At 36.2% G+C, this 13,319-nt stretch overlaps 1 protein-coding gene across 8 annotated transcripts in view; it reads right to left on the bottom strand.

Annotated features, from left to right (window-relative positions):
* The window catches only part of LOC575934 (myoferlin), a 159,786-nt gene that overhangs the window by 46,044 nt on the left and 100,423 nt on the right, over positions 1-13,319 (bottom strand). For all 8 annotated transcript variants that reach the window (XM_030985697.1, XM_030985698.1, XM_030985700.1 and 5 more), the window contains 3 exons: positions 3,086-3,190; positions 1,490-1,621; positions 18-173 (listed from right to left, as the gene is read on the bottom strand). In XM_030985697.1, coding sequence (XP_030841557.1) covers positions 18-173; positions 1,490-1,621; positions 3,086-3,190 — 393 coding nt within the window. The remainder of the gene's footprint in view (positions 1-17; positions 174-1,489; positions 1,622-3,085; positions 3,191-13,319) is intronic.

Below are 13,319 nucleotides of genomic sequence, written 5' to 3'. Positions count from 1 at the left end.
TATGATTGTTCCCTTACCAGTCCAGAGGGGTCTTGAGGCTGAAGGTCAAGAGCCTTGACTATGTAGACTCGGATGACACACTCTACCGGTGCTGAGGGGGGCAGGTGGCTGAACTGCTTGGGGGGTAGTTCTGCCTTCAGGTCTCCAGGCAAGGCGTAGATCCTGAACAAACCCTGTGGATAGAAAAAAGATCATAATAATAATAATAATAATAGGGATTTCTATAGCGTCTATCTAGAAATTCTATTCTGAGGTGCATTTATTAGCTGCCATTACAGCGCTTTAATTCTTAGAAGGTAAACATTTACCTCACCTGGGTCGAGTGTGGCAAATGAAGATTAATGCCTTGCAAAAGGATATTAGTGCCGTATCAGGGACCATGACCTTTGAATTTCAAGTCAAAGTATACATTTAAACATTTATAGCAATAATATCTTAACTTACATGGCAATATTCTGCTCCTAAAAGAACTGCTGTAAAATCAAATTTAAGTACAGATGTCATGGGCAATTTTCCCGTCATAAAGACAATTGCAAAATAATTTTGATCGTCCTTTTAATGCATGTATTTTTCAAGAATAGTTTGAGATCGACCATAGTACTAGTACTAGTGTAAACAAGACCAAACTTGATTTTACTTTTGGGAGGATAGCATCAACTGGTCAGATAAAAATGAAGCCAAAAACAGATGTGACTCATGGGACATGTCTATACATGTCGGTAACATGAAGGATAAAACTTTTACATTATTCTACGACCTAATTAACCATATCGTCTCCTATTGATTCATGAAGAATGATATAGGATCACAAGTAACAGTAATAAATTGTGTATGAAAGTTAACCCTTTAATTGCCAAAGGCAGCATATCCCAGTCAAATATTGTTTTTGTAATGCAAAGTTAGGACCAAAATGAAACATATTAATTTTGTTCCTGACTCAAGTGTAGGTCTAGTGTTTGTGTAGAGTTGAATCCAGACTTGAGTTATCAATTTGAATAGTGTGAGAATTGACTTGTACACTTGGTCGTATTAAACACATGCTCCGGTGAAAATTGTTCTGCAGTGATTTCACACACTAACCAAATTCTAAACTCCAACCCTAGAACAAACAATACTATACCTAACCCTAACTATGAACCTAACATAAACCTTATTACCTCATTTTCTTGTCATCAGCAGTAGGTCCTAATCAGTGCTCGGGCAATTCAATAATTTATCAATTGATGTTTTGATCACACAATATGTTTATAATTAGTTACACATTACAATAAAATTGAATTCATAATTCTTTTTATATTTTTATCCATGTTTCCATAACCTTTGTTTTATACGTTACTATGTCTTCAATTTGTACTTATCAAGTCTGCAAATCTGTGCAGGGCCCTCAGGGGTAGCAATTTGTTAACTGAAGAAGCAACCCCGCTTAAATAAACCTGTAAATAAATAAATAAATACAATAGTAAAAGCAAACAACATCAACTATTCTTACCTTGAATTCTCCCACTCCAGAAGATTCTTCATCTTCATCACTATCTTGCTTTCCACGGTTCAGATCGTAGCAATTGCAGAAGTCCAGGAAAGAGTTGTTTGTTCCCAAAACTTCCAAAGGCTTGTTGTAGATCTGAAACAGAAAAAATGTTGTATTCACACTATCTGTTAATTATTGTCTGAAGATTTATTATCATAAATTCAATTTCTAATTCTATATTTCTTTAAATCAAATACATTCCAGCTATTTATGTTTTTTGTGATTTTCAATGATTTTATTCAGAGTTATATGCATTTTCTTCTTCTTATCAGTATTTTGAATACACTTTTTTTTTTAATTGCTACACTTTACTTGAAAATTCAATTCAATGCAACATTATAACCATACATGATCTGTGAACTGCTGTACTAACATTAAATGATTTAAAATGTTCTGAAAATTTCAATCATGCACACAAAACTTTTGATCAAAGGTACCCACATTTATTTACTGGTACAACTAATACCATTCAATTAATTAATAATACATACCAATGCTCTGCAAGGGATCCAGTTTACATATCTTTATATGCCTTATGTTCAAAATTTCCATCGTACTTAACTCTTTCAAAAACTCTTTCTCACCAATATCGTTCCAAATCACCAGCAATACTAGACAAAATGAAACACTTTTTGATATGTTGAACAAGAATTGCCCTTTGATGTTGTTTACTCTAAACCGAGTTAAAAATAATCTAATATTGCCATTGATGAATGGCACAGCCAAACCCAAACACAATAGAACATGGCCGCCAATGGATATGTCTACTGCCAGAATGAACAGTCACTGATCAAAAATAGATTTCTTTGTGGTGTTTAGGGAAAATTTGATTAGGTAAACAGTGTTCAACAAATTCTGTTTTAAATCAAGTTTAAAAACCTTTGAGACCCACTCTAATCAATGCTATATATATATATATAAGTTGAATGTACATTTTGACATGAAGTTTTAAAAAGGGTTTAGTAAAAATATGTATTTTCTCTTATAACTATTAAATGAAAAAGATTTTTTGATTTTAAAGAAATAAGTATTATTGTATTCTATATGGGTATCATTTAAAGGGAAATATAAAAAGCGATGGTATAAATAATCTAATGACTTTGAAATATCAAAATCTTCTATGAAATCATTTAAAAGAAACCATAAAAACTGGTTAGTCATTCTAATAAAATGTGTAAAGGGTTCAAATTTTTTTTTATTAACCTCCTTTATTAAAGGAAACCAACAAAACGGTATCTAATGCTAAAACAGGACACAGTAAATTGTAAAATATGTCCTAATAATTTCTTAAATTGAATTAACAGTCTTCCTCAATTTTGGTGAACAGATTTCTCTAAGCCTTCTAAAAAAAGTTCAATTTAATTAACCTTTCCTAAGAACCTTTCCTAGTATAGCTTCCTGAGTGAGCTGCCAAAGGGATTACCCAACCAAGTACCAAGTAGACCTATGTCGATAATCATAACAAGATTAATGAAAGATAATTCAATTTGGTTACAATACAAAGTTAAATCTAATGTCAAAATAATGAAAATAATAATAATCAAAATCAAACATCACCTCTATCTTGTCATAGCCTCTCTCCAGATAGTCCCCACACTTCTCAGTCTCGCCAGTGGAGGCATAGTATTTGGACCACCAATCAATCTCATCTTCAAAGATATCCTGCCACGGAGAAATGCCCATTGTTGAAAAAATTAGGGAAAAACAGAGATAAAACACAAAATTAATTGCAGACCAGGAGGAGGGTACGAATAGATGTTATGATATAACGCAGGTATTCTTTTTGAGTGAAGAATTCGCTCTTGCTCTGAAAATAAAGCTTTTTAGAGTAGAAAATTGGTAGAAAAATGTGACGAGTTGAAAAAATTGCGTAGTTTGCTGCTGAAGAAGACGATCGTAACGTTGTGAAGGAAAGTTGACGTAGTTAACGGCGGCGATTATGACGGTGATCTCTAAAGGTGTCCTTTTTATAATCAGCATCTCGGTCGGATGAGGATGATAACAAAGAAAAAGAAGAGAGAAGGTGACCCCTCCCCAGGTGACCCCACCCTGCCCTACCCTACCCCACACACCATCCTCCTCTCCCCTGATCCTCCATGACTGCATCTCCATCTTCATTCTCTTTGTTTTGAACTGATGCTGACATGGATCCCCTTCCCACCCCTAGACACAGGCACACCTGCCCCCTTCAAACACAGACATGCTCCGACACGAAGCAAGGGTGACGCCGAGTGCAAAACTAGGAACGACCTTAATCTGATTTCAAAAATAGCCCGACGTGGATTATACGTTTCTGTATCAAGTCATATAAAAAATATATTCCTGAGTTGTAGTAATTTGAAATAAAGAAAGAAAAAGAAAAAGAATAACCAGGGACTTGTAAACAAGGGGAAAGTTAAGGAAGCCGCCTGATTGGTCGCTTGTACTTGGCAAGGGACTGCTTTGTTTACATTTCAATGTATTTCTTGAAAGCAAAAACCAAAACAGTAGCAATACTGGCCATGAGTAGAGCTAAGCATCTGATTGGCTGGGCAGAGTTTGCCCTAGACTCCTCCCTTTGTTTACAATTTTTATGCTAATAAAGAGTGCATCTCTCCCCCTCCCCCAAACCTCTTTTACCACAAATGAGCCCCACCCTCTTCAAACCATCCCCTTCCCGGTGACATTTTAAATGACCTTCATAAGAAAAAAGGCATGCATTCTACCTCAATCACGATCAAACTCTCTCAACTCGTGTGGAGTATGTAATAGACTTGTTCAAACATGTAAACATCCATCGAGGGTCAGACCCCTAGTACTTCCTGTCGTGTCGTCGTAAGCTATGATGACTTCTATTGCAAAGACGTTAATATGACAGGAAACTATAGAGCTTGAACAACCCGGCAGAATCTATCTATAGGAAGTAAACAAGAACACCTGTACAATCTTAGAACGCTCAGTTCACTTGCTTCATTAGTTGCGAGAGATGACAAACTTGTTGGCACACTTGGCTAAAACAAAAAATTTCCTTCACCAACTTCAAAATCCAACTTCCACCAAAACAAACGACTTAATGACATCAAAATATCAGGTATGAATCTAAGGTTCGTCATATATGTAGATATCTGCAAAAACATAAAAAACTTCAAACTTCAGATTCCATTCTTATTGCTGGGAGTAAAGAACAAAATACTATGCATAAGGGTAGCTGATATTTTGATAAAATTGCTTGATCTTACAAAAATATCAATACACACAAAAAGGCTAGGAGCAAATATACACTGTACTTAATGAAAGGAGAATAGGTCCCTACTGGATAATCTGCAAAGTGGGATATTCCTGAGTCCTTCAAGTAAGTTGGTTGTGCACATGAAGTTATTCAAGGGGATAAGCTAATCCCTGGAAAGGAAGCTCAATGTTGTCAAGTATTTCACAAATCTCTGCAGCTCATCCGCTTGCCAAGAGCCCAACTTGGTCCCATGCCAGTTAGAGCTGGTTTAATGCGCTTCTACGGTCCCCATGGCAACGAGAAATCAAAACAAACTCCCGAGATGGGTAGCACACGACACTCTTTCTGGATGCATCGACAAAACGAAGGAAAACTTGTCGAATTGGCAGCCGGCCAAATTAGCCAGCTTAATGCCAACGTTTTTTACTCCACGATGACAGATTTGATCGATGTCAAAGCATAAAAATTTGTTGGAACGGGAATAAAAGACAATGCCAGACAAATGTAAACCGGTTCAATCTCTGAACAAAAGGTCAGAGAAAGACTCGAGAATCTTCACTTGAAACTATTTGCTTTCGTTCCTTGTTGAGTCACTCGACCAAATTGATGAACATTTCATGGAAATGCTTGATACTAAAGAAATGCTTTAATTGCTTAATTTCTTCAAATTGCTACTTCCTTAGCTGTGCACTGAATTGACCCCAGTATTCATATACAAGTTCATACTATGTTGTTGACGTGATAAACATTCATACCACTAGTACTTTCTAAAAAGAAACAAATAAGGTCACCTTTTCCGACATTACAATTGTAGGGAAATAATTCAAATTTGCAATTTTACGAGTGGTTATCCCATTGTACTGCTACAAACACCATTATTAAGTTGCCTAACACTACCTAACATTACCTACTGCCAATACAACCACATATTAGGAATCCAGGTTTCTTTGTTATGAAAATGGATACATTGAAATAATCTCTTCCAAAGCTTGACATACAACCTTCTATTTTATGTCTTTACTTCCTTTGTAACAATTACTTTTAATATAAAAATGGTTTAATGAAAACTTACATTAATTTACATGTCAGTGTTTAAAATTGGATCATGCATAAACTAGATATGTTACAAATGTGGAAATCAAAAGTAAAATTCAAGGTTGGTTTTTAGCTGACATTATTGTTTTGAAACTGTCCTCATTAATTGGACCGAAACGTGACAACAAAGTGGAAAGAAAAAAAGACGTATTCAAGGTGAACTACAACCTGGAATCCAGCCAATCTGTACAGCTGTTTCTGCTCTTCATAGTAAGAGATGGGAGGAGGATCAACAAAAAAGTGGATTAAAGAAAATAAAAACATATCTTCGCACGACAAAATAGAAAATTAGATTTGACAGCCAAAATCACTGATCCAGGGTTTTAATTTTGCATCCAAATAGAAATTTGGCTACCCATCTTGAGTTAATCCTACCCAGAATGCATTGCACTTTACTTATGTTATGAAACAGACGGAAGTGCCTTGAAATAGAAGCCCAACCTCAACCCTGGTTAGCCGGTTATGTGTGCTCATGTACGAGATGTTTCTATCATCACTGAAGGGAGCATCTTTGTCGCAAGAGGGACCTTTCATTTTAGACTATGGGATTCAGGCTGCTTAAATTCTATAAAATACCGTTATTCTGTTGGACCTTCGGCCAAAAAAAAAATCCATTAAACAACGTAAGAGAAGAGAGATTTTTGTGCATGATTAATACTTCAGTCATCTAAAAATGCTCCTGATTACAAATGATTAATTACCTAACTCTATTTGGTTACAAATTATGTCTGATATTTCAGACTAGGTAGGATAGATGGCCAAGATGGGCCAGCATCCATTGCCTGCGTGATTCTTAGTCATCAAGGAGCCTTGCATTTTTTTCTTTTCCAAAACTCTCCAAGTCAAAAACTCCAAGCCAGAATGGCCACGCTCAAAGATCCACGTTGGCACAGCGCTTCGCTTGCCGGCGCGCCACAATTTTGTTTTTGTTTTGGTTCGGGGCACAGCAGGGTAGGTAGCACGAGTCAAGAATTCGCGAGTCAATGGACGTAGTAAACTTGTAGTACGCTCAGCTCAGCTGTAGTGTGCGTCATGCACAGACTCGCAGCTGATCGAGTGGCTAAATTTACAGGGACGGGTTGGGTATTAAGGCAGAGGAAAGACGGCAGGAAACTATCGTAGTATATATAGGCCAGTAACGTCAAAGACGCTTAAAGGGGCATGTTTTCATGTTGTTTGTCTCCAATAAACAGCGTTACAAGCCTGTCTCATCTCTAAAGGGCTTAGCCCAGAAAAGAAGCAGGTGCACGAAAAAACGTGAAGTCATAACAGGCTTAGAATGGACATCCTAGTCTCACAAACCATTAACTAGTGATTTTCTCACTCTCATGTGTTTAATACAGGAATCACCCAGTTCCCAATAGCCATGGGTTTATAAAAACAGGTTGCCCAATTTGTTTTTTCACAACAAATATAGAGACGAAAATAGGATAAAAACAGAAAAAGGACGTCTTGATCATTGCTTCATTTCTCTGTGTTAAATTTTTAAACTGCTTCAGTCGGCTTTTGGAAAAACCGGTAGACTGTACAGTGTACTGCATACCGGTGTGGCAGTCTGGAAGTTTAATCCCTAGCAGACAAAGTGTTAATATATATATATATATATATATATATCTGTGGGGGGTGTTTCACAAAGATCTTAAGTTGAACTTATCTTTAAGTTGGATTTAACAATTATGAAAAGCCATTAGCATCTATCAAACTATTTTGTAACAGTTTTTTTTAAAGGCATAAAATGTTGATTCAAACTCATTAATATTTTCTATTATCAACAGGGATTTCATGTTCTTGATGTTGAACTTATAAAAAGTCTAAAATACTTGAATTTTCGCTTTTGAATATATTTTATTTCAAGGCTACAATGGCTCTCCATAATGTTTGAGTCTAACTTAGAGTTAAGTTCAACTTAGGATCTTTGTAAAAACACCCCCCCCCCCCCAGCTCTAAACCAGTACCCTATGAAAAATGGAGGAAATCAATTCATTAAGCTGACTCATTGAAGTAATTCTGACAAGATAAACAATCCTTCTGAAGTTGTTCATCACTGATTGACCTCAACTAATTTAAATTCCAACACTCTTCAAAGTTCTACTCTACAACATATAGAGTTAATAAGAAGTTGGACAAAGGCAAGCACCAATAGCTCAAAATAGAAATGACTTCACCTTTTGAAAGTAGTTTCAAAACAAATTTTACCATTGCCATCCACAGCATAAAATAACCACAACAAAATGTACCTCCCATGCAGAAAACGTGACAAAAATAGAGTGAGTATATTACACCTTATTTAATTTTTAAATAGCGCTTAATACAAATGTTATAACCTTTGAATTAAAGTTACAATGAGCTGACTATAAAGAGTGACTCAAGTTACGAATACAGAGAGCAAAGTGTTGACATCAACTCGGACGACATTGATCCAAGTCATATAATTTTGAATTTTAATCTCTTGTTGCATTTGTTAACATAGTTTTGTGTATTTTTTGTTTTATTTTAGATCTTTACCCCCCCCCCCCCCCCACCCCTCCATCAAGACATACATGTAATCCCTTTGTCCAATGCATCTTCTCAGAAACAGTGCGGTGGCGGCGACGGGAAATAAAAATTACAGCATCTCACCCGACCATCTAGGGTTGAAAAGTTTAGTCATCTTTCATCGACCCTGGGGTAGCGCTGCCGTCAAAACAGAGCCCGGGCAGGCCAACGTCGTCCATTTTAGTTTACGATTGTTTGGAGGGGAATGCATGGATGAATCATGTACTTAAAATGACAAACCAGTATCGAGGTAGAAATCAAAGTTATGTGGTTCCTCTATAAATGACTAAACGTCATAAAAATGAATTTTAAGAACACTATCCTGTGCCAAAAAAGGAAATAACTTGGTATCTTACAAAAACAGAATATCAGTTCTAGGAGATCTCTTGGGGTACAACATAAATATTTGATATCAGGAAATTACATTTTACCTAACAGAATTTCAGTTTTTTTGTGGAACAGTGAGTCAGTTTTCAGCTCCACTCTGGCAAATTTGGTATTATAAGCTGTTTTAGGAAAAAGACACATTTAAATGATATCACAAATATGAATATGATATTCATCAGAGACTTTTTCCTTCGAGAGGATCAACAGAGCTACTGTTGTGAGGAATTAAAAGATGAATGTTTACTGATGTAGAAGCAAGAGAAGGAGGGAGAGAGAGATATGAATAAACAGAGGGAGAGCAATGGCATTATAATCACTCTTCTGGATTATCTACAGTTACTGCAAGTGATCCCTTTTCTTCATCTCAATTTCATCCCAATTTTTAATACCATCTGAAATTCCACACGCTTGATGCTCATAAACACTGATAAACCCTCCTGTTTCCTGGTATTAGATATGTTAGAATAAGACAAATATTGCAGCGTTAAAGAAACTTTAGTGAAACAATACATCAGTACTGGGAATTTAAAATAATGGAAACTTCTCAAAAAAAATATGCAATTACTGAATATTTGTTTGGACTAAATATATCAAATAAAACAGCTGGACAGGATATGGATATTAACTAACGCCCTTTAAAAAAATTATAGCTAATTATCACCTATGTTAATTAACACTGATTTGGATACAATAGAAATGTCAAAATTATATTCCAACCAATTAAAAGATGGGACCGATTGGTTTTTATGCAATTTGGAAGCAGGAAAAGATGGCAATTATTTATATCCTGTGGCCATGGATTAACAGTTTATTTTCATGCTTGTACGTTTGAGTGAGATTCTGGTTGAATTTGGATGCATGGGATGAAAGTAGGTCTCTCCAGGGAGGGTTTGTGAGCTATAGGAGTATGAACTATGGCTGGTTGCCAGGAGCTGTCAAGGAATGGAATCGAGACCTGGGAGTTGGAGTTGTGCAGCTGCACTTTACTCTGCTCAGGCTCAGGATTAGCACCCTTTCTTCATAACATTAGACAGAAATGAAGAGGGAAAGAAGAAGAGAAAGAGAGAGAGAGAGAGAGAGAGAGAGAGAGAGAGAGAGAGAAGAGAATTAGACAGAAAAAAAGAGAAGGAAAAAAAGAAGAGAGGAATAGAGAAAACCAAAAAAGAGGGGAAGAGAGAGAGAGAAAAAGATGGAAAGAGAGAGAGAGAGAGAGAGAGCAATTTGGAGATAGCTAGAGAGGGAAAGATATCAGCGAGAGGTGAGAGCAAGAGAGAGAGAGAGAGAGAGAAGAGAAAGAGAGAGAGAGAGAATAGAAAAAGGAGCATGGAAGAAAGAGTGATTACGAACACATAAGAAATACAGAAAGAGAAAAGGTAAGTGAAAGAGCAAGAAAGAGAGAGAGAGAGAGAGAGAGAGGGGTGAGATGATAATGGGGATATCATAGGTGTTCTTTCTATACAGGTGATCACTATAAAACAGGTTTCAGTCTACATGCACAGAAGTCTTGATGTCTCGTACTTCCCCTGCTTCAGGTTAGAGACATCAATGAAGTAACAAATGAGGAATGAGGAAAAGTCACTTTTATTCTCTGTAAGATGTTGAATATGTTCCAAATGTATTTGTAGCCTTTATCCACAAAGCATACCAAAGTCAGAACAATTAACCAACTACAAATTGATCATTAACCAATAAGATATTCATTCAGGTAATAAAGTTTTCCTTAGGACGATTGCTGGTTTCATGTCAATCTCATTAGTAACTAGGGTAGTAGTGCTGAAAATGTGATTTTAATCCATTCAGAATAAGATGCATTTCAATTTTCTTCCATTTCATATTTCATCCAAATCTTGAAGCAAAAGTGAATATATACTTCTCAAGAATGCATGTGTATCTGAGAAGCAATTTTTTCCAAGCGTTATTAAATTATGACCCGGATCAAACGCTTGCCCAATTCTATCACATCAAACATCCCACCACACAAAAGATACAAATCACTGGTAATCATCAATTTGGCAACACCCAAGAAATATCAGTTTCAATCTTAATAAGATGTTATTGAGTAATTGCCGAGAACCCAGAAAACATGACAGCCCTTTGCAAGAACTTTGATCAAATTTCCGGCCCACTGGATGAAAAAGTGATCTGATAAAGAAATTTTGGTAAACATGTCGATGCTTTAGCTAACAACTTGTAAATAAGAAGTCTTTACTACGAAGATGAAATGAAATAAAGCCTCCCACGGAAGAAGAATATTCTTAGTGGGAGGAAGGAAAAAACACATTTGGGTAAGATCTTTTTATATATGTACTCATCAGCTAATAAGACAACAGTCATAATTTTCTTGACAACTTAACCCTTTCTCTATATACGTATCTGTTTCTATCTCTCTCTCTCTATTCAATAAAGCACACATATCCATCTCTTAAGATGGATATGTGTGCTTTATAAATATTATAATTATAATCATAATTATCATCATTAATATTATCATTATCATTCATTATACAAGACAAAATTGTCAACTTGTTGAACACTGTGTTGAAAATTGTTGAATTCCAATTAACACAAAATTCAAAATCTACCAACCTACAGTTTTTAAACCAAAGTAGAAGGATTAATAGTTATATTAATGAGTGGGAGCTAATGAGCAGGGGGGGGGGGGTTGGCAAAGGAGGGGACCGGTCCTCAGGGAAATAGAGAACCATCATGATAAAGAGGAAAACATCTTTGAAACTTCATCCTCAAATCAGAGGTGATAGTGAGCACTAAAAAAAAAAATAGTTTTTTTTTGTTTTCCCCTCAACCACGCCCCCCCCCCCCCTTGAGTAAAAAAAAAACTAGATGGAATTCGACTGCGTGCAGTCGAAAATGATGCCTCCGTTATAGAGCAAGTTTACAAACCAAAACAGAAAAAAAAAATTGAATTCACGTTCAATGGTAATCCATTGACAGGTTCTCAGAATATTGTGATTACAAGCAATTTCTCATATACATATATGACCCTTTGATCTTTGACCTCATGACCATAAAATCTACTCAGTTCATTGGCTCTGCAAGATGTTCTGAGTTAAATAGTAATCCATCTGTCAGTTCTAATGAGAATGTGTTCACAAGCTATTTTTGCATACATAATGGGCCCATGACCTTTGACCTTTGACCTTATGAACAAAGAATCTACTCAGTTCATTGGCTCTGCAAGTAACAAACATGACCTAATTTTGGCATGAATCCATCAATCGGTTCTTGAGATAACGCGATCACAAGCTGTTTTTGCATTCATAATGTGCGCTGTGGCCTTTGACCTTTGACCTACGTGCTCCAAAATCTAATCAGATTGTCTTCCTATGGTGATACACACTATCATTAAGTTTGAAGTTTAAATCTCCAGTGGTTCTTGAGATATTATGATAACAATCTCAATGTATGGAATTTCATAAGTTGACCTCTGTGACCCTTGACCTTTGACCTACGTGCTCCAAAATCTAATCAGATCGTCTTCCTATGGTGATACATACTATCCTTAAGTTTGAAGTTTTTACATCTCCAGTGGTTCTTGAGATATCATGATAACAATCTCAATGTATGGAATTTCATAAGTTGACCTCTATGACCCTTGACCTTTGACCTACGTGCTCCAAAATGTAATCAGATTGTTTTCCTATAGTGATACACACTATCACTAAGTTTGAAGTTTAAATCTCCAGTGGTTCTTGAGATATCATGATAACAATCTCAATGTATGGAATTTCATAAGTTGACCTCTGTGACCCTTGACCTTTGACATACGTGCTCCAAAATCTAATCAGATCGTCTTCCTATGGTGATACATACTATCCTTAAGTTTGAAGTTTAAATCTCAAATGGTTCTTGAGATATCGCGCTAACAAACTCAATACAAGGAATTTCATAAGTTGACCTCTGTGACCTGTGACCTTTGACCTACGTACTCCAAAATCTAATCAGATCGTCTTCCTATGGTGATAAATACTATTCCCGAGTCTTAAGTTTAAATCTTAAATGGTTCTTGAGATATTGTGATAACGGTCAAACGGGACGGACGGACGGACGGACGGACGGACGGACGGACGGACGTACGGACGGACGGACGTACGGACGGACAACCCGAAAACATGATGCCTCCGGCACCACCTTCGGTGGCGGAGGCATAAAAAGAAAGAGGATTCGCGGGTAAAAAATGGCATCTAACAACATTCCCCCCTTTTCTAGTAAGAAAATTGGGACAAAATTGGGAAAATTTGGGAAAAAATAGGGCAAAATAGGGAAGAATAGAGAAAATAAGAGGGATCAGGAAAATCAGGATGAAATAGGGAAGAAAACAAAATTGGTAAAAAATAATTAAAAAAAAAAAATCTGGATTTTTTTTTTTTTTTTTTAATCGGGAAGAAAAAAAAAATCAGGAAAAAATCGGGAAAAATCAAAAAAAATCAGGAAACCGATTTATATCGGGTTTTTATCAGGCCTGTCACATGCAACAAGAAAACATTCAAACCCTGATACAGCCAAAGTCTACTCGCTAAAGAATTTACACTCTTATTGACATTTTAT

Source organism: Strongylocentrotus purpuratus, unplaced genomic scaffold, assembly GCF_000002235.5.
Source record: "Strongylocentrotus purpuratus isolate Spur 01 unplaced genomic scaffold, Spur_5.0 spur5_scaffold_15, whole genome shotgun sequence".
Taxonomy (NCBI): Eukaryota; Metazoa; Echinodermata; class Echinoidea; order Camarodonta; family Strongylocentrotidae; genus Strongylocentrotus; species Strongylocentrotus purpuratus.
This window is presented reverse-complemented; position numbering and strand designations above follow the sequence as displayed.